The sequence below is a fragment of the Sylvia atricapilla genome, chromosome 5 (assembly GCF_009819655.1).
Source record: "Sylvia atricapilla isolate bSylAtr1 chromosome 5, bSylAtr1.pri, whole genome shotgun sequence".
Classification (NCBI taxonomy): Eukaryota; Metazoa; Chordata; class Aves; order Passeriformes; family Sylviidae; genus Sylvia; species Sylvia atricapilla.
The window spans coordinates 22,148,449-22,170,602 of record NC_089144.1 but is presented as its reverse complement, the minus strand read 5'-3'; the positions used below and the strand labels follow the sequence as shown (position 1 = coordinate 22,170,602).

At 40.2% G+C, this 22,154-nt stretch overlaps 1 protein-coding gene across 1 annotated transcript in view; it reads right to left on the bottom strand.

The window, feature by feature from the left end:
* LRGUK (leucine rich repeats and guanylate kinase domain containing) overlaps positions 1 to 22,154 on the bottom strand; it is a 42,085-nt gene that overhangs the window by 17,977 nt on the left and 1,954 nt on the right. Inside the window, exons 3-13 of the mRNA XM_066318746.1 lie at positions 21,944 to 22,025; positions 20,772 to 20,872; positions 20,310 to 20,391; positions 17,861 to 17,985; positions 14,741 to 14,884; positions 12,444 to 12,524; positions 11,738 to 11,824; positions 9,824 to 9,930; positions 6,075 to 6,194; positions 3,276 to 3,372; positions 1,705 to 1,818 (exon numbers count right to left, since the gene is read on the bottom strand). Coding sequence (XP_066174843.1) covers positions 1,705 to 1,818; positions 3,276 to 3,372; positions 6,075 to 6,194; positions 9,824 to 9,930; positions 11,738 to 11,824; positions 12,444 to 12,524; positions 14,741 to 14,884; positions 17,861 to 17,985; positions 20,310 to 20,391; positions 20,772 to 20,872; positions 21,944 to 22,025 — 1,140 coding nt within the window. The remainder of the gene's footprint in view (positions 1 to 1,704; positions 1,819 to 3,275; positions 3,373 to 6,074; positions 6,195 to 9,823; positions 9,931 to 11,737; positions 11,825 to 12,443; positions 12,525 to 14,740; positions 14,885 to 17,860; positions 17,986 to 20,309; positions 20,392 to 20,771; positions 20,873 to 21,943; positions 22,026 to 22,154) is intronic.

Sequence of the window (22,154 nt, the reverse complement as noted above, 5' to 3'; positions counted from 1 at the left end):
ACTCACAATTATTGTTTCTCAGAGCCCACAGTGATACAAACCCTGCATAATTCCTGTGTGATCTCAAAACTTCAGTGACAAAGGGGTTTTAGCTGCCGGCTTTGGCAATTCCCACTAAAAGTTATGGTCAAGGCCCATGGTGCTGGGTTCAGCTCCTCATGAATAAACACCACGTTCCATTAAGCTGCATCCCCTAAATTATGTGACAAAACCTCTGCTTTGGTGAGGAACTGACTGCTTGAGAAGGCTGGAGATTCCATCCAATTTAATTTATTTTTTTCCTGCTTTGGGAAATTCAAGGCCTGTCTGGCAGGACAAGGAACATGCTGCATGCCCATCAGTGGGTGAGTCACAGCTCTGTCAAAAATGAGGGGCAAAAGGAGCTGGAGATACCCCAAGATGAAGTTATTAATTTGATCTTTAATATCAGCCGAGCCACAGGCTTAAAAGCAGCATTGCAGCATTAAATTGTTGCTCATTTGAGCAAGGGAACATTTTTTTTAGTGCTGCCACGCTGCTTGTTGTGTTTTTTGTGCATTGATAGGTGAGCCAGTGGATGTGAATGGGTTTATTTTGGGCCCAAACTCCTCATGGATGCCAAAGTACTCAAGTGAAAATCAGATTTTTGATCACCAGTTTCCCCCCCCAGAATTATCAGCTTGTATTTATGAAATTAAAGGTCAGTTTTTGATCAAGATGCTCAGCTCAGGATCCTGTGCTAGCACTACATTCTCTTGCATTTCTTTTTTATCTCTGTTATTTTACTCAACTGAAAGCCAAGTTTTTTTTGATCACTTCTTTCCCAAGCAAAATTATCATCCTGTAATCAATTAAATTTAATATCAGTTTTTAACCAGGATGCTCAGCCCAGGATCCTGTGTTAAGCACAGCACTGTCCTGCATTTCTTTTTTGTTTCTGTTCTTTTACTCAGTGCCACATTCCAGGCCTCTCATTTTGGAATCTCACCCAGAGGGAGCTTATTTTGAAGAAATAATTTGGAAGGAAATGCAGAATGTCTTTCCCTTTTGTCACCTCACCTAGCTAGTAAAGGTTGATAGAAAGGAATGAGAAGTTTAATTAGAAAATTAGCAAAAAACTTCAGCTTTTGGGTTTCCAAGAGAGGGGTTTTGACTCTTTGTTTGTGACCCAGTCTCCTCCTGTGGTCCAGCTTCAGAGCACCTGACTAACCTCTGAGAGGGGAAAGCAACCCAACAAAATAAAATCACAATTTTTAATATTTCTGCCCCAAATGTTGCCTCAAGCCCTCTGTGGCTTCATCAGCAAAGGACAAACAGGTTTGGTTTTTTTTTAGGGGTGATCTGGACTGTAGGGTGGAGATGGGTGGGAAGCTCATGGCTGGAAAGGGAAGTGCTGGTGATGCTGAAAGTTGAAAAAATAGATCAGAAATCAAAAATTTAAAAAATAAAACCCACCCAGACCAGCAGAGGGATAATTCTGACTAAACCAAAGTTGGAAAAGCCCTCTAAGATCATTCTCCAAGTGCCACATCCTCATGTTTCGTGAACAAAATTCCAGGGATGGAGACCCCACCACGGCCTGCTCCAATCCTGTTTTATCCTTTCCAGGAGTGGAATTTCCCCCAGTATCCAACCTGAGCTTCCCCTGTGGCACAACCTGAGGCCGCTCCCTCTTGGCCTGTCCCATGTCCCATGAGGAAATGGTCCCAGCCAGGTGCTGCTCACCTCGATTTCCATGTGGACACAGGTGGCCAGCCCCTCCCTGGCGATGGACTCCACCGTGTCTCTTCCCAGCCCGTAGCGCTGGCCGCTGTAGTTGTAGGTCGCCAGGAATTTCCCCTGAAATTCAGAACCAGGGATAACCCCAAAAGGGAATGTTCCAAGGGGAGCAGCTTCCTCGAGTGAGTGAATCACTTTGGATTTCCTGGCTTTCTCTCCCTACAAAGTTTCTTCCTGTTTAAATCAGTGTTCAGGAGGGCCCAAAATCAGTGTCCATGAAAGCAACGAGAGCCCAAAATCAGCATTAATGAGGGCACTGGGAGCCCAAAATTGGCATTAATGAGGGGATTGAGAGCCCAAAATCAGCATTAATGAGGGGATTGAGAGCCCAAAATTGGCATTAACGAGGGGATTGAGAGCCCAAAATCAGCGTTAATGAGGGCACTGGGAGCCCAAAATTGGCATTAATGAGGGGATTGAGACCCCAAAATCAGCATTAATGAGGGCACTGGGAGCCCAAAATTGGCATTAACGAGGGGATTGAGAGCCCAAAATCAGCGTTAATGAGGGCACTGGGAGCCCAAAATTGGCATTAATGAGGGGATTGAGAGCCCAAAATTGGCATTAATGAGGGGATTGAGAGCCCAAAATCAGTGTTAATTGAGGCACTGAGATCCCAAAATTAGCAGAAAAGATCTGCCCTCATATCTGGGCTTGTGCCTTGTCCATGGAGAATCAAATTCCCAAATCCTGAGGACAAAGTGCTGCCAGCATTCCTGTGTTATTCCTTCCCCCTGGAAAGGAAAATCCAAAGCATGGGGCTTCCTGCTGGTGGTTTTATATCAAACCACATGGCCAAGCCATGGAAAAAATGGGAGATTCCAAGGAAAAGCAAGAACTGCAGCACATCTGCAAGGAGAATGTGGGATTGGCTGAGGCATTTCCAAGTTCTGCAGACCTGGAGAGATGGAATTATTTTATGTTCTTAAAATTAAACTCCTTGATAATTGCTATCATGAAAGGCCAGCTCGGTTGTTTCAGGCTCTGCTGTAGAAATACAAATATTTTGTAAAAATATCCAAAATATACAAATATTTTGTAGAAATACCAATAATGGGCTCTGTTGTGGCTTTTCAAGACAAAGTTTTGTTGCAAAAAGAGCAGCTGGAGGCAGAAATCCTTCAGAGAAGCCTCACTACTTTAGGGGGGATTTGCTGAGCTTGCAAGGGATTCCCTGCAGGGTCTCTGGAAAATGTTGGAAAAAAAAATAAAACAAATAAACCCCACAATATATTTGTATAGGAAAATAAATATTATATTATTTAAATATTCCCCACTGACCATTTTGCCCATTTTGTGGTTTCTATAAATCCATTCACAGGAGAAAAGGCAGCACAAATCTACAAGAAACTTGTGGCTTCTCGTCTATGAACTTAAAAACACAACTGAGAGTGAATAAACATTCACACCCAGGCACAAACTTCACATAAAAAATAAAATAAATCAGCCTTGGACAGAGAAGTCGAGTTCACTGTGGGAGCAGGGAAAAGCTACAAGGACAGGAGTCAGGTACTTACTGCTTTCACCATTTTGTCAAATTCTTCCTGAGAAATGAAATAATAATCGAGTCTGTTTACTTCCCCAAAATAAGCTGTCCTGGTGGTGTGACAGGGCCTGGGAGATTTATGGGACAATAAAGAAATAACCTGTTTTCAATCCCAGCAGCAGCTCTGGAATAGCAGTGGGAAGGGGAGGGGGGGAAAAGCAGGGAAAACTATAAATCATTTTATTTTTAAGCAGTGAAGAAATACGAGAAATAATGCTGCGTATTTGAAAGATTTACCCATAAATACACCCCCCAAAAAAGTTAAATGTAATGTGGTATTTTGGCTATAAATCCCTCCCCAAGCCCAGGATGGGCCTGAGCTGGAGCTGTCACAGCAGCCTGGGACTGAGAAATGATGAATCCATTTTTTCCCCACTTCTGTCAGCCTGGGGATGATATAAAGGCAAATCCTAAATGTGAAAAAGGAGCTGGGCTGAACTGTGAGGTTAAGAAAGAGCTCCAAAGTCCAATTTTTAAATAGACCCCTAATGGGAAGGGGATGAACAATCCTGAAAGTGGGGAGAAAAGTGGGATAAAAGGCAGGGAAAGTAAAAACCTCAGTTACCAGAGCTTCCCACCGAGATAAAACACTAAAAACTCATCAAAAATCCCCCCCAAACCCAGTTAATCACTGCAGGTAGCAATTTGAACATGAAGTAGTCAGTGGCTCTTGTTTGTTTGAAAATCAGATTTTTCTCCTCATTTCTGCTTTGCCATTTAAGTTGGAAAAAAGGAAGGTAAGGACAAACCTCAGCCACCAGGGTGAAAGACTAAAAATCCACTAAAAAAACCCTCCCAAACCTCCAAATCCCCTCAAAACCCAGTTAATTAATGCAGGTAACAATTTGAGCCTGAAGTATTCATGGCTCTTGTTCTGTTTGAGAATCAGATTTTTCTCTTCATTCCTGCTTTGCCATTAAAGCAGGATAAAAGGCTGGGAAAGGAATTCCGTGCCATTCCATGAGGATAAACCTCAGCCACCAGGGTGAAACACTAAAAACCCACTAAAAATTTAAAAAAAACCCCAGCAATCCCCTCAAAACCACAGCTAATTACTCCAGGTAACAAAATGAGACTGAAGTATCCAGTGGCTCTAGTTCTGTTTGAAAATCAGATTTTTCTCCTCATTTCTGTTTTGCCATTTAAGTGGGGAAAAAAGGCTGGGAAAGGAATTCCCTGTCATCCCATGAGGATAAATCTCAACCATGAGGGTGAAACACCAAAAACCCACAAAAAAAACCAACCCAAAAATCAGTTAATTAATGCAGGTAATAATTTGGGCCTGAAGTATTCAGCAACTCTTCTTCTGTTTGAAGATCAGATTTTTCTCCTCATTTCTGTTTTGCCATTAAAGTGGAAAAAAAGGCAGGTAAGGACAAACCTCAGCCACCAGCGTGAAACACTAAAAATGCACTTAAAAAGCCCCCAAAATCCCCCAAATCCCCTCAAAACTCAGTTCAGTAATGCAGATAACAATTTGAGCCTGAAGTATTCGGTGGCTCTCGTTCTGTTTGAAAATCAGATTTTTCTCCTCGTTTCTGCTTTGCCATTCCTGCTCATTTATTCCAAGGAGCAGAGCTGGAAACCTTTAAGAAATTCAGCGTCAGCATCAGTGGGTGGCACTTTTTTCCCAAAAATATGAGAACAGCAAGTTCTACACAGGCTCTGTAAAATTCCCTGATTTTTTATTTTCTTTTTTCTGGGATAACACAAAACACACCCAGCTCCAAAGGTCACAGCTGAGCACGAGCCAGATGGTTGGAGGGGCCAATTTCATTTGATTTCCTGCAATTTTTACACATTTCAGCCCTTCTTAATTGCAGGGCCATGTTTACATTCAGTCTGCCAGAGTATCTTGCATAAAAATCCATTTTTAATGAGCGGAATGTTTGAAAATTTCCAGCCATAAAATCGCTGAAATCTCCCCTGAATAATTAAAAAATACAACTTTGCTTTATGGTTGCAATTTTCTGCTCCGTTAAGGTTCTGTCCCTCCCTTTGTTTTTTTGTTTGGTTTTTTTCCCCTCGTTCATGGAAGTTGTAGAGAATAAAACACACAAAATGAAAACACTCTTAAACAACAACAAAAACAACTCCACAGAATGTCTGGAAAATTTCAGTTGGGGTTGAATTTGTCTGTCATTTCCAAAATATGGCTTTAAAGAAAAGGGGGGAAAAAAAAGGAAATTTTTACAGTGACATAGCAGATTTTTTTCCCTTGAAAAAGGAAATGAATGGATAAATTAGTGTTTGCATTTTTGGGCTTTTTTTTGTGTGTGTTTTTTGTTTGTTTGTTTGTTTGCAGTTTTTTGGGAGGCTCTTTTTCGGTTTTAGTTTGTTCTTTGGTTTGTCTTATTTTGGTTCATTTTTTTGGTTTTTTGGGGTTTTTTTGGTTGTGTTTTTTTCGGTTTGTGGGGGTTTTGTTTTGGTCTGTGGAGTTTTTTTGCCTTTGGTTTTTTGTGGTTTTTTGTTTGATTGGGTTTTTCATTGGTTTTTTTTTCTGTTTGAGTTTGTGGGTTTTTAATTTTTTTTGTTTGTTTTTTTGTTTGTTCTGTTTTCTGTTCAACTTTAAAAAGAATTTGATAATTTAAATCGTTTTTCCCTCATTGATGACTTCAGCCAGTCAAGCCTTGGGAAGAGAAAAAAAATGCAACAAAACTGTTTTGAACTTCTTTACCAAAACAACCCCCACAAACCAAACCAGCAGCAATTCCAACCTTCATCCTTCGGTGAGATTTTTTTTTTTTTAAGCTCAGGGAGCAGAACTTACCCAAATCTGAAAAAATTCTTGAATTGTCTGCAGATTTTGAGGGAAAGTTGCCTCCTCCCACCGGCCAGAGGGCCCAGTAACACCAGCATGGGGTAAAATTCATCAACACCAGGCAGAGTGCTGCAAAAGAGGAAAACCAGAGGGCATTAAATCTCCTAAAAATCAAATTTCAGCAGCTTTTTATAAAGCTTTTCAGAGATTTTATCACCCCTCTGACTCATCTCATGTTGTTCCCAGCATAGACAAAAAAATTGAGGTGCTCCAAACATAAAAAATAGCACAAAATCTGCATTAAAGCCTCTTTTTCAAAAGGAATAGTGTTGTTTTTACTCTGATTTCACCTGATTTTCAGCCTCTTCTAAAAGGCTGGGATTTGCTGAGGAGTTTTTTTTCCAGAGATGGGAATATTGTAATGAGCAGGATAACTGGAATAAACCTGGAATAAACTCAATCCTGCAGATTTTTTCCACTCTCCTGCATTGACTTCCGTGTCGTGTGCAAGGTAAAGGTGTAAAAATTCTTCAATTAAATAGAAAAAACCCCACTCAGATCCTTAAAACTCCACTGAACACAAATAAAACCACAATAAAAGGACCCAAAGTGCTGCAAAAATATGAAATTTTCCATTTTCTCCACACTGAGCTAAGGATTAAATCCTCAGATTTTCCACTTCCAGCTCTGAGGAGGAGAATGAAGAGAATTTCTGCACTTGTGAGTGTCCAGCAATTTATTTAGGCAGCTCAAAATAGACTTTTAGATTAACTTTTAAATTTTTGAAATTAATTTTTAAGTCTCAGGTAGGTTTTAAGGTCGGGCCACTTGGAAATATGTCACAAATAATGGAAATACTTAAAAACTCAGTGATTTTTATTTAATAAGTGGTTTTAACTAAATTTTAAGTGAAAGAAAACTGCCTCTGTGTGTCCATTTGATGGGACTTAAAACAAGTGAACACAGACACCTGAAAATAGAATTTATTTCTTTTGCCACCCCACTCACAAATAACTCATTCTTTAAGAAACAAGGACAACATCCCAATATAAGCAAGGAGGGAAAAAAATCCAAAATCATGGCTTTACTCCTATTTCAGGAGCAGTGAGGCAGCTCTGTTACCTACCAGAATATACGGATATAATTAGCACACAAAGCCGATTACCACAATACATTCAAATCCTGCAGAAGGTAAAAATACCCTTTAAAAATCCATTCTAAAAAACCATTCCAGAGGTGAGAAAAAAGCTGGAGTGAGTAGGGTTCAAAATTGATCAGGATGTTGCAGAAAGGGTTTCTTCTTTTTCATTCTTTTTGTGAATAATCCTGGCAAAAAACCAGATTTTGTTTTCTACATAAAATCATGGCATTGGATAGGTTGGATGGGAATTTAAATCCCATCTAATTCCAAAACTTCACAACATTTCCCACTATCCCAGAGTGCTCCAAGCTCCATCCAGCCTGGCCTTGGACACTTCCAGGAATGGGGAATTCTCTGGGAATCCTGTGACAGGCCCTCCCCAGTCCTTAAAATAAAGATTTTTTTTTCCTTCTCCCTGCAGAGGACCTGTTCCGGGCTTGGAAAATGCAGAATACCTCTGGCATCTTTCCTTCTGGGAGGAAATGTTACACTCAATAAATCATCACTCCACCAGATCACGCTCAAAATTCACATTCCCTTTATCACGTTCAAAATTCAAATTCTCTTCAATAAATTCCCAGTTCCCTGCATCCTCAAATTCCTGGGATTTATGGTTTCATTTGGAGAAAAACATTCCCACAATCCTGTCTTTCATTATGTCACCACTTCTTGGTTCTCAACACTAAAAGTTTGAGAACTACAGCTTGGAAGAAGATTCTGGAAAACAGTTTTGGGCTCATTAGTCAAATTTCTTCATTTCCAGAGGCATTGCTATGAAAGATTAATGAATTTTAAGGCCAAAAGGGACAATTTGGATAATCTAAATCACCCTCCCCTCATCCCACTTGGAATTCCCCAAGTTAGTTCCTGTTTCCAGCCCAATACCTGGGGTTCCATGAGATCATATTTGAATTTAAAACCTTCCAGTTGTGGAGAACTCTTGGTAAATTGTTCCAAATGATTAATTATTTTAATTGTCAAAAAAGAATTGTGGTCTGGTCCTTCTCTGAATGGGTTTCTCCTCCACAGCCAGGTACCAAAACCCCATCCTGTCCTGGCCCAACAGACTGGAGTTCAAATTAAATTTCTGCTCCCCACCTAGCTGTTGTCACCCTGAGCAACATTCTCAAATGTCACCTGCATCTCTAGGAGGGGGAAATACCCATAGTATTAATTGCTGTGTTACCACATAATTACAGATAAAATCACAAATTAAGAGAAGAACAGAATAGGAAATTCAATGTTTTGTGCCTGCAGGGCAGGCAAGAGGAGAACTTTTTGCTTTGTTTTCAGGTTTTGTGATAATAATTATTATCTCTAACCCAGAATTAATTATAACCTGATGGAGAGAGAGAGATGCAAATGAACTCCCCCCAGTCTGGTTCCAAAAAAGCATTTTAGGGTGGAAAAGGCAATAATCATTAGGAAGATTTCATTAATGACTCTGGAATGTTTTCCAGCTGAGCATGGGCCAACGTTGGAGGCTTCATTAACAATTTTTTGGGGCAGTCCCACAAAGGCTGGGCTGATGTTTTTGTGTGCACACAGTTCCTCTGGCAGAAGGCAGGATTCCTTCTTTCCATCAATCCAAAACCCACGAAGCAAATATTTAAACACAGCCCTGGGGGGAAAAAAAAATCCATTTTGCCTTTAGGGTTTTTTTAAGAAGAAAAATGAGCCAATTTTGTGGTTTTATTTTAAGAAATCTACTTCCTTGAGAAAATAAATAAATCTACGGGGGTTTGTTTTTAAAAGAATTCTCAGAGCTGTTGCTCCTGTTTTTTGTGGATGATCCCAGAAAACAGAGTCACAATAAAAATACAAATTTCTGAGTTATTAAATCCTGGATTTTCTCTCAGGTTACTCAGTTATGAATTAATTTAGCACCAAAAGGAGGTGTGGGACACAAAGGTTGATTTCAGTGCCAATATAATAATAATAATAATAATAATAATAATAATAATAATATCTATATTTATAGTGTATTCCATCATATTATGTGGAAGAATTTTCCAAGAATCCCTCAAATATAACACAGCTGCAGAGCAGCAAAAATGGCATTTTTTAGAGGAGAAATGAGACTGGGAGAAGTCATCCCAGGAAAGAAAAATATCCACCTGCCTCTCCCTTTCATGCTTTTCATGGAGTCATCTCCTCCTTCCAATAAAACAGGGAATTTTCCCCTTGTGAACATGAAATGTGCCCCGAAGCCCCCAAATAAAATCATTTTATCCCGAGGATGCCAGCAGCGGGGAGAGAAGGTGTCGGCAGAAGGAGAAGGAGAAGTTTTTCAGGTCTCTGCTGCCTCCAGGGATTTTTCCAGCGCCTTTGGGTAGGGAGAGGAATTTTGCATCTCTCATTTGTGGTGCAAATGCCCATCTGCTCCAACAGATTGAGGAAAGGGAGTGGAGCCGTGGACAATCTGTCTCAGACTTTAGAGGTGAATGAAGAGCTTCGTTTCATCATCAATTTGAACCAAACCAGACCTGCCTCGTTCGCAGGCTGCTGACAGAATCCCTGCAGGAGCTCTCCTTGGGGAAAAACGTCCCTCTGAACGTGACCAAAATTCTGCTTGACTCCAGTGCCGCCGTCAGGAGCGGCTGAGAAATGGACTCACCTGTCCAGGACTCTCTGGGGCTGCTTGCTGTTGTGCAAAACCTGAGTCCTGTGATCTTCAGCAGCCACAACTTCGGGAGGAGGGTCCAGTTCATTCACAGCAGCGACCTGCTCCCAAAATTTAGGGTGGGGAAAAGGAAAGGGAGAAGTGGTGGGATTGCTTCCAGCGGCAAAACGCTTGGCAGATCGCCGGGAGTAAGGGTGGTTTTGTGTTCCTGAGGGTCAGGCTTTGCGCTGAAATCTTTCCTGGGGGTTGAAGGAGGATTTGAGGGATGGATGGAAGGCAGCCAGACAACAGCTCGCCATCCTTAATGTATTCAACCTTTTCCTGGGAAGAAAAACAGGATGCCACATAGGATGCAAAAGCAGTTTTGCTGAGGTTTTAATTACCTCTTAATTTGCATCCTCTCAGTGGAAAGTGGAAGGTGCCAAACTCAAATCCTTGGGGGCTGAAGCCACTCGTTTGTTACAGGACGGGCATTAACAAAGTGAGCAAACTCCTGACAATGCATTCCTATCTTTTCCGGGAGGGAGAGCACTCAGACTCCAAGGATTCCCTCCATCCATCCTGTGGAAAGCTCTGCTGACCACTAGGGAGTTGTGTATTTTGGGGGTTATTAACGCCACGAACTCAGAAACGGGTTAAGAACGACTGAGCCAATTCCAAGGGGACACGAGACATAAAATTTCCACAGTGGGACCAATGAGCCTTCGGAATCATCAAGAGGAGGTTGGATGGGACTTGGAACAAGCTGGGATGGTGGAAGCTGGATGATTGGATACCCCTGCCCATGGCAGGGATGGGACTGGATGTGCTTTGAGGTCCCTCCCAACGCCAAACCGTTCTGGATTCTGTGGGAATTTCCCCAGGAAAGGGGTGGATTCACCAACGCTGGTCACTTTTAGGATTTGGCTGGGCCATTTTGTATTGATTGTGTTTTTCCCAAGAAAGGTTGGCCCAGATAATCCATGAGGTCCTTTCCAGCCTGGGGAAATAGGGGGGGAAACATTCCCTACTCAGAATTCCATGTCCCCACTTTTCAGGGGGAAAGTGGGAGGAGGGAAGCGCTAAATTCTAGCTAATAGTTAAAATTTAGCTAAATTTTAGCTCTAATTTGGTCCTTTGCTCTGAATTAGTGGCTGGGGCACAGTGGGTGCATCCTGGTGCACATCAAGGGGATCCTGAAGGAAGCTCAGTTCTTTTATTGCAAGACAATTCCACAGTGATAATCAAGCATGGTGGGTTGGACAAGTAGGAATTCCACTTCCAAACCACACTCCTATCTAACCCACATTCCTGTACATCCATTTTGTGTTAGTGAGACTGAGAGCTGGTGCCTCCAAATTCAGTTTGGCAAGAGAATTCTTGGGGCTAGAAGAGGCATCCTAAAATAACAGGAGAGGGTTTTGTGAAACGACTTTTACCACTCAGAAGGGAAATGTTGGTCTAAACCAGTCACTCAGGTTGACTTACAGCCCACAGAGAAGGGGGGGAAAAGATCATTAATATATTCAAAATTATATTGAGAGGAAAACAGGTTGGCACATAAGACAAAGAATAAGATGAATATTTGGGTAGTTGGGGTAAATGACACTGTGGTCTCATCACCTGTATGTTCAGGGCAGAGACAGCCTGGCACTAAACAAGAACCCCAAAATTTCTACAGATAAAGGTGGGAGGGATGGATTTCCTGAAAGGATAATTCCCGAATTACAGCAGTTCCAGCATGGCTTGGGCCCACACAGCACATGCACCAACCAAACTCCCATTAAGGCACCACAGCAGGGGAAGCTTTCTAATCCAACAGAATTTCTGTCAAGCAGGATTTTGGGGGAGGAGGTTTGCCCCAACTGCAAGCCTGGATTTTATATTCTTTATTTAGAAAAGTTCCAGAATGAAATGATGTTTGCTTACCTTTTCTTCCGCTGAAACCTTCTTCAGATCCAGATCTGTGACTTGCAGCAACATGAAAATCGTCGAGAGCCAATAACCATCTTGTTCCTGAGGGAAAAAGTTTCCCTTTTGGCAAAAAATACTGAATTTCATCCAGCCAATATTTCATTCCAATCGGTTAGAATTAAATTCGCCTTAATACATTGCAAAATAAAAGGGTTTTTGCCCTGAAGGGTGTCAAAACACTGCCCAAAACTGACCCTTCACAAACTCAGCTGCTGCAGCAAGAGCTGAGTTGTTCAAAAGTTTGTAACCACAATATTGAAAAGGCCAAGATGGGAATTTAAAAATGGAAAGGGATTTGATGAGGCTTTGCTTAGGAGAAGGACATCTCAGCAGGAAAAGCCTTTGAGATTATGGAAAACCAGGAACAGTCTATTTCAGGTACTTTTTCCTGCTAATTTCACTGTGTGCCACGACAAACCAGTCTCATAAAAGCCAATCAAAACCTGGCAATTACAAGAAAAATTAAACCCTGAATATGTTTCATCTTTCTGGCATTGGGAATGACTGTAAAATTCACAGAGAATTTAGAAAACACAAGAGTAGGGATAGAAATGCCTTTGATCACTCAGGACAAATGACCTGTCCACTTCTAGAGACAGAAACTGGGGCTAAAAGGATTCAAACCATCAGGTTCGGCTTCTTATTTTTGGTTCTTTCTTACCTGTACAGGGTTTTTTAGAAGATTTAAAACCCTGAGGAGAGGCAGATCTTCAATCCATTTAATCTCACTCAGCTCAGCCACCTGAGCAGGGACAGAAACAGAGCATAAATCATCAGCAACAGAATCCACAAGAGCTACAAAGAGAAAATGAAGTATTTTAATGCCTGCTCTACAAATCTGGGCATAAAAAAAGTCATTATAAAATCACAAAAGGGGTTTACATGTTAACTGCACTCAGTGAGGCACTTCCAGGCACAAAAGGAGACAACTTGGCTGTTAGCTGGAGCAGCAGGATAATCCATATAGCAATTTCCATGCACCTGCATTTTTCCAGTTCTTTCAAATGTCAAGCTCTAACACATTTTGGCTTTTTATGTGCTGATGTGCTTAAGTGAGGCAATTCTGCAGTCAAATTCGTGCTCTGGCTGGGTAGTTAAAAAAAAAAAATCCTTCTAATAGTTTCTTTTCACTGAAGTTCAAGTTCATCTTATGGAACTTGCAGCACTTGGTGAAAAAGGACCAGGATTGTTGTCCTTGGATGTGTCCAGAGGGATAAATCATGGGGTCCAGAGTGTCTAGGCCATTTGGGGTCTCATCTGTGCACAAAGGAAAGCTGGGCACTCAGTTATTGGGGCGAATCAAAGTTTGTGTGGCCCAAACAACCCTGGTTTTCCTTTGCTGCTGGAAGATGGAATCACAGAATCGTTGTGGAATGGGTTGGGTTGGAAGGAACCTCCAAATCCATCCAGTGCCATGGGCAGAGACATCTCCCACTGTCCCAGGTGCTCCAGCCTGGCCTTGGACACTTCCAGGGATCCAGGGACAGCCACAGCTTCTCTGGGAATTCCTTCCCCAAATCCAATCTAAAAATCTCTCCTCTTTTAGTGTAAAACCATTCCCTTTTCTCCTGTCTGTATTTTTTGTAAAAAGCCTCTCTCCATCTTTTTCATACCCACTTTTAAATCCTGAAAGCCCAACTGCACCTAAAAGACTCCAGATTCTCCCTAATTTATACTCAATCCTTTTAAAGTGTCTAAAAACATAAACCTCAACCACAGCCTACTAAAAACTCCATTTGAGATAAGAAAAACCCCACCCAGGACACTTTTGATGAAGTTAAAAGTGATTTGAGTAGATTTCTTAAATAAATCCCGGAATTCCAACCATCAGTAGTTGAAAATCACTAAATGTTTACATTTGCAGATAAACCTATTGTGCTCATTTTTAAAAAAACCAGGAATTAAAAAACCCAAGGATTTAAGATCATTCCAAGTGGTTGTAACTCCATGTGTTAATTAATTAAACCCCCCCCCCTTTAAACTGTTCTTCAGAAGGCAAAGCTTAAAAAAGGGTGACTCATTGAACAGTTTCAACAACATCATTCAAAGAGGCAAGTTTTGATGAGGTAAAATTAAAGAGTTTTTATGTGCTGTAAAGAACAGTGGAAAATACATAAGGCAATGGAAGTGGTGTTATTAATGTTAATAACAACCACACCATTAGAGAGTTTCCTGTCTGCTGCAATTGAGGCACCCTTAAATGTCAACCTAAACACAGGGAGAGAAAGAATCCACAGTGACTTGAATTAAATCCTCTTGCAAGGGCGGGGGGGAAATGACAGAAAATGTTCCACTATTGCTTTGTATTTTTATTTTCTTAGTTTATCTTTTTTTCACATGTCTTTGATGTCAAAATGATTCCTGAATTTATTTTTTTTTCCTTCAGTTAAGGATGCTGGAAGATCAATATCAAAATTATTGTGGATATTTGGCTTGGCATTCAAAATTCAAATGACTTGGATGGTGCCATCGTACTTCCAGTGCAGAAAATCGTGCTGCATAACAAAATCCACTTTTTACCAGAGTTCTTGCAGTTCTGCCTTGCAGGGAGTTTCCAGCTGAGAGCTCAGAAGAATCTGTGGTCATAAAATTGGGCTGAGAGATATTAACAACCCCCCCTGAGGCCTAGCAGCAGCAGAGCTGTGGTGTAAGTAAAGATCCTGCAGAACAATCGAGCTGGAAAAGCTGCAAACTCATCCCTGTCTGATCCACCCAGGGCAGCACTGTAAATTCTCATCGTGTGAGAGCAGTAATGTGGGATCTGAGTGAGGAGAAACCCACCTAAGATATGAAATAAAGGCTGAGAGGACACCAGGAAACACCAAAAGAAAAGATCTCATTTTTTCTAATATGAATTTCTTGCAGTGCTGGATGATTTTTGGAGCCCTTCAAGGAACTGAGCGTTTAAAAAACTACAATGTTCTGTGTTGTTAGGAGGAGCTGAGCTCAGGGTGGTACCTGGTTATCCTCCAGGTTGATCATCTCCAGCAGATCGTGTCCCTCCAAGCCCTGCAGACTGTTTATTTTATTGTTGGACAGATCCACCCACCGCAGAGCTTTCAAGCTCTTCAGCTCGTTCACCTTCTCAATCTGGTTAAAGCTCTAAGGAGACAAAAAAAAAAAAAAAAAAAAATAAAAAAAAAAAAAAAAAAAAAAAAAAAGAAAGAAAAAGTAAGCAGAGAAACTGTAAATAAGCCTCTTTGAAAAACAACATTCCTGAGGAAAAACAAAAAAAGAGTTATTTGTTGGATTTGAGGATTTTTTGTCATGGAGGATCCTGTTAAAAATAGACCTTTATGAATTAGCCTCATCCTCATGCACATCCTGATGTGTTAATTCCTGCTGATAAATCTCTACGGAAAACAATATTTCTGAGGGGAAAAAAAAAAATTGTTGGATTTGAGGATTCTTTGTCAGGGAGGATCCTGTCAAAAATTGGCCTTTCTGCATCAGCCTGAAGCACGTCCTGATATGTCACATTCCTGCTCATGGACAAAAAAGAATCAACTCTCTCCTGATTAGCTTATCTTCAACTCACCTTGAAGAGACAACAGCAATAAAAAGAGCTCTAACATTTTTTAAAAGCTGATACTGGCCCAAGAACACTCTTGTCACCATCCTGCTCAAAATTTAGAACACAGAGATTCATGGAAAATTATGGAATATATATACATAAATACATTGAATTTCCCTCTGTAATCATGGCTCTGCTTACACTTGTGATTACAGAATAAATAATGAAAAAATTAAGGTAGGATAGAGAGAAGACAGGCTGAGGGTTGGAATATTCCCCTGGAGAAGAGAAGTATCCAGGGAGAGCTTCCAGCACATTCCAGAGCCTGAAGGGGCTCCAGGAGAGCTGCAGAGGGACTGGGGACAAGGCCTGGAGGGACAGGACACAGGGAATGGCTTCCCACTGCCACAGGGCAGGGATGGATGGGATCTTGGGAACTGGGAATTCCTGGCTGGGCTGGAATTGGCAGAGCAGCTGTGGCTGCCCCTGGATCCCTGGAATGTCCAAGGAAGGATTGGAGCAGCCTAGGACAGTGGGAGGTGTCCCTGTCCATGGATGGGGTGGCACTGGGTGACCTTGAAGGTCCCAAGCCATTTCATGATTCCATGATTCTCTGATATGAGACAAAAATCTCTCCGGAATACATAAATCCATATTAATGCACATTAAGTGAAGGCTCCATCCACTGTCAGTGACAGCACAGAAATGTTTAAAAAATAATGATTTAAAGAACCCTACCTGTTTTCCTGTAAATTCTTCCACACTTTCCCAAAGTGAAATGCCCCGAAGTTTTGAGAACTCAGAACCAACCTTTAGAGGTTTTTTTGCAAACGAGGCCTTGACTTCTCACCGGCCTCCAGATGGTTTCATTCCTCAGGGCCTCACAAATCAGAGACTCATTTCTGCCACTAACTCCAAGCAGGGATAACAATTCCATACTCATCCCATTCCCAGATGGCCTCTCCACAGGATTCCTCCCTCCATAACCTTGCAAACTTTTATTTTGCCATCAGCCTCACCTTGTGCTAAAAAAGCTTGGAACCCTCATCTTCTCTTAATAAATATTTAGGAACTGTGGAAATAAATAAGCCAGCTGACTCTAATGTTAATCCAGTTGTCTGTCCTTGACATTTTTCCTGACTTTTAAATGTTTAATTAGGTTATTAATAGCATGGAGGCTCCCTCTCTGTTCCTGAGCTTTGTTACATCTCTGGTTAAATGCAGCTTGGAGCTGGAGCTGCAAAATGCTGAGCCAGAGGTGCACAGAAAATTCTGTGAACAAAAGGGAGTTGGGGATAGATAGATCCTTTAAAAAGCAGAAAATTCCTAAGAGTCCAGTTCATTAGAGCCGTGCTTCTCATTGTATTTTTTTTTTCTCAGCAAACATGAGTGGAATAAAGCAGTTTTTGGTACAGCAAGGCAGAATTTACAGGTTTTGAAGTCTTCCTCCCAAACTTCAGAACTTTCTACTCTTTTCAACCTAAAAAGCTCAAGGGAAAATGGGAGAGAAAGCTGAATCACTGGGAAGAGAGGGGATTAAAAAAAAAAAAAAGATAAAAAAAGAGCTGCATTTTATTCTGATTATGCTCTGCTAAAGAACATGCTCTGCTAAAGTCCATCATTTCCACATGGCTAATTAAAAAAGACAAGCAGTGTTATCGAGAGTGATATCAGCACCTAAGAACCCCAAATGAGGAACCTGTTCATATTTAATAAGATTTAACTGTTAACAATCTCCCGTCACTGGACAGAGCAGATTCCCAAGGGAATTCCTGTTAGACCTTTAAACAAACCAGGAAATCAGGGCACCACGATTTTGCTGTGGCTCAAATTTAGAGAAAAGAGCTTCAAAGTATTTTTTAAAAAAGATCCTCACCCTCCTACAGCTGCTTTCAGAACTTTTCGATGGGATTTGGCCACCCTGAGTTAATCTCCCCCAGTAAAAATGAGACCAAATTCCAATTTATTGCCACTGAGGGAATCACTAAGAGCTCCTGGAGGTATCATAGATCTGAAATGTAATTTTATTAATAGTATTTGAATATATTATTCAAAACATGCTGAATGTGAACACCTTCCCTGAATATTGCAGCAGCCATGGGCCAATCTGATTTAGTATTTTCTACATCCATTTCTACAGAACAGAAGAAAAACCTTTAAATTTTTTAAAAGCTTCGGAAAAGAATATTTCTATTCCTGATAAGGGATTCTTTCACTTCACTTCAAATATTTATGTGAGTGCTTAAAACTAATGTAGCAAATAGGAGCTCTGTATAGGGTTTTTTTGGGACTTATTTTTAAAGTCCAATTAAACATTTTTCACTTCTTATCACAAAGTAAAAGCTGTTTAAAAGCAGCCTGTTGTTTTTAGAGCAACTGGACTGCATTAAAAATAGGTCTGGGTTGTGTTTCTGTGCAATATTTGTATTATTGATAAACAATTTTTAAAAAGTACAGCGTTGCAGATATCTCTGGAAATTCATTATGTAATTCTCTTCAGATTTATTAAGGTTTTGCTCTCGTGGAAAGGGGCAGGAAAACTATCGGGATGCTTTGTTTCTTACCAGGTTGAGGATTCTGATGGGCAGATTCTGCAGGCCCCTGATGGCAGTGAGTCTGTTGTGGGACAAACTCAGCTGGGTCAGGCTGTGACACTCCTCCAGCCCTCGGATCTCCTCGATCGCGTTAACTGGGCAGAGCTTTCAGGAGAAAAAATAACTTGAACACAAAACCTGAGCAGTAATTAGGTGATAAATTAACAAACTCAGTCTGATTTTATGGTGTGGAGGAGCTGGACAGGAAAGGATTCATCCTGAAGGGGTTTAAATCCCACTGGTCTGAGCATCCTACAGAAATTATTCCAATTTTATGGGGTTTTTATTTTTATATTAACATTATACTTTTTATATATGCTATATTAAACATATATAGTTATATATGAATTTTAATATATTAAATACATTTAATATTATATTAAAATTATTATTATAATTTTATGGCCTTGTTTCAGTCTAAATTATACCTGTTCTGCCCTGGCCATCTGTCCTGAGAGGAGAAAGTGTATTTTAAATTTACATTAAAGTTAAAAACAGCAGTACAAGCAGTAAGAATTCCTCTCAGCAAACTTCAGCATTAACAGAACCCCTCGAATTCCTTAAACAAAGAACCTTTGACAACAAATCCAGCTCCAGTGTCTCCTTTAAATGGATGAAGCGAGAGAAACCTGACCCTGGATCTGTCCCAAATCAGGTAAAACTCTGCCCCAGGGATGTGACTCTTTGGTGACTGGAGTCAGGCAGAAGTTTGAACAAGAAAAAATTCAGGTTTAAGCTACAAGCATCAATATGAGGCAGCAAATTGGTCAGCACTGAATAATAAACAACTCAATTTTAGCCTTTTAATGACCCACTATAAAACTTTGTAATGTATTTTTGGCCAAGTTGTGCCTCTTTCTGGTCTGGGCAATTCTTCCCTAACAATTCCTTTAGAAAACTGTCAGGTGTGCACTAAAAAAAGTGATAATGACCTGACCATTTGCATCATAATTCACTTAAAAATGGTAAGGAAAGTTTAGTTACTGTCAATGAGAAATGAATGCCAAATGTTTCTGCTTCCACAGGCTATTTCAGAGAGGATTTTTTTTCATCTGTGATTAAAAATATGATGGTTCTGTCTGCCGGGTGAGGAGTGTTTGAACCACACTGGGGCCACTTTGCTGAATTCTGCATTTCCAATCCTGCCCTCATTTCCCTCTGTTTTAGGGGATTCTTTTATGTACATGAAAACTTTTTTATACTGATTTCACCAACGCCTTCCTTTGACAAATAAAGAAATCCAAGGCAGCAAAAAACCAAATCAAAACCTACACATCAGATCCACAAAACAAATCATAATTTTTTTTTTCTCCCTTCCCCTTTTTCATTTTGCAGGAGGGGTTTTTGCTCCATGGTGGAAAATTAGGATTGCAAAAGGAGAGTGGCTTGGTGCCATTTTGTTACAGGATTTGTGTCACCTGCACCTGCTTTTTAAATATAAATAATATATTAAAATAGAAATATATAAATATATAAAATAAACATTATATTTGATATATATAATATATAAAATATTATTTTATGATACTGGTAAGCATATAAACTTACCTATATAATAATTGGAATAATAATAATAAATTAAAAAATAAAGTGGGTGCCCTGCAAATGCTTTATCTGAAACAAGAAATTGGATTAATTTCAGTTGGTAATCGGCAAGAGACAGAAAAATCTCCCCCTCCTTCCCGTCTCCACCTTTTCAGGGAGCAGAGAATCAGGATGCAATTCCTGATAGGGAAAAATGGGAAAAGTTCAGAAGCCCTCAAGAAGCAATTTGAAGAAAGCACAGGAAGGAATTTTTAAGGAAGCTTTGGAAAAAACAGGCCCGAAAAGTCAATTTACAGGATCCTGTTCATCAGGTGTCTGCCAGGAAAGTGTTTTCTAATTCCACAAACTGGGGTGAGTTTGGGAGTGGGGAGCAGAACAAGCTTTGCTCCGTGTGCTGCCCTCAAAAATTCCAGGAAGTTTTCTGTGTTACAAAGTCTTTTTATTTCCACTCAACAGCCTTGCCCTGGGTAATAAGTTGGGTCTGAGATGAAACAACAAATTCCCTTTTTGTTTAAGTGTTCCAAGCTGCCTCCTTGTTAACATCTGGGATTTAAAAATCCCTTTTTTTTTTTCTAAATTGATTACCTCTGTAAGGGACATCTCCCCTTTTCACTTCTCCACGATACAGAAAGGAGTTTTTGTGTTCCTCTAGCAGGAGAATCCCTCAAATGAGCCCACTTCTAACACCATCAATGCTTAAGTAAATTAAGCTCAGTCTCAGCACCAAAATTAAAATCAAAATTAAAAATTTCATCCCCGTTCTAAGGACAAAACTGACATAAAGGGGAAAATACAAAGAAAACAGGTATTTATTTGAAGAAATAGCAAGAAAAAAAATCAACTTTTCTCCCCTTCAAGATTCCCCAAAGGATACAATCCAGCAGGAGTTTGGTGAGTGAGTGGTATGCTGACAAATCCTTCATTTTTGGGATTTGATTGTGTGAAAAATCTGCTTCCTAAAGGAAAAAAAGAGAGGAATTTAGGGTTATTTCTTCAGCACTTCCTCTGGCTGGGAGTTTGTTGTGTGTCCCACCTTCCCACCGCATGCAGGGATTCAGGGGGTAGGAAATAAAATACATAAATAAAATACAAATGAATAAACAACAATATAAATAAAATACGCATAAACACACAATTCTATATAAATAAAAGACATAAATCAAAGACAGACCCAAACATCTGGAAAAGAAAAATGTGAACTGAGATAAGAAAGAAGAATAAAGAAGGAATAAAAATGGACTTTTGCCTATACTTTTTGCTAAATACTAACTTAGATTCAGAAAATGGTTTTGAATTTAAACCTTGAAAATGTTTTGGGTTTTTTTTTCAGACTTACCTTGAGGCTTTTAGGTGCTTTAAAATCGAAATACGTGGTCAGTTCGTTTTTGGAAGCATTCAGCTCTGTTAAATAAGGCATGTGACTGATACAGGAAAGATCTAGAAATGAAACAAAATGTCAAATCCTGTGCCTGAATGCAAAGATCATCACGGCAAAGTGCGGTAATTACATCCTGGAGCAATTAAGAGTCAATTTGGAGCTTCACATTCAGAAAGTGATGCCTAAAATGCAGAAATCAGATATATTAAAACCTTTTCCTAGAGGGGAAAAAAAAAAAAAGTTTATAAACCACAAATAATAAATATCCAAGTTCAACATTTAATTTTCATTATGCCAGCTGACTTGCCTTTAAGCAAGAATTTATTTTTATATTCTCTCCACCTCTAGAATGACAGATTCACTCTGTCCTGAGTTATCAATTAGTGGAGGGAAGCATTTAGGCCACGACTGAGGAGCAAATGAGTGGTTGCTATGGAAAAGTCCCTGCTCTGTTCATATCTGGCCTCCACAGGAAAAAAAAATCAACTCTTATTGAAATGAGCAGGGAGAGGAGCTGCTCTTTACAAAAGTGCTGCTATTCTTGGACTCCAGCTCCTCAAGTGAAAGGAAATTGAGAGAAATGAAGTGGTTGCCCCACCACAGCTTATTCCACTTGATGTTAAATTAATAAAAAAAAAAGAAGGGAGAGGCAAGGAGCAGCTGATGGAGTTTATCCCAGTCTCCATTTGGCACCTTTCTAAATGTAATAAAAAAAAAAAAAAAAAAAAAAGAAAAAAAGAAAGTAATTTTTTTACCTTTGGTCACCCGTGGAAAACCTTGACAAGGGAAAACTCGAGGCTGGGAAAACCAAACCAAGTATAACTTGAATATTCTGCCACCTGCACATGCCAGATCTCCACCCTCACCTTGACGTATCTGCTGGGATTTTATCTCTGGGTAATAAACTGAGAGGTGAAGCTCCGTGTTCCCACTGACAAACATATGCTGCCTTAATGGGCCGTGGACATTTTGGGTATTTTGGAGGAGATCAAGCCTGTGGCTCTGTGGAATGTTTGACAGCACTAAAATGTCAGCCAGGCTTTTGTGACACTAAAAACTCCCTGGTCCAGTGCATTTCTCATCTGAAACGGTTTCACAACTCAAGAATGTGTGGTTTATTTACTCCATACCATTAATTTTATTGGAGGAAAGGTCCATTTTCTGCAGGTGAATGTATCCAGAGAGAATGCTGATGTCACTCAACTCACGACCCTGGAAAAAGAAAGGGAAGGATTTTAATCATGATTTTAATAACTGGCTGTGTAAACTCAGCTGGCACATTGGAGAGGTGCCCCAAGGTCCCTCCAGCTGCAGCAGAACAAGGTGACATCTACAGAAAGT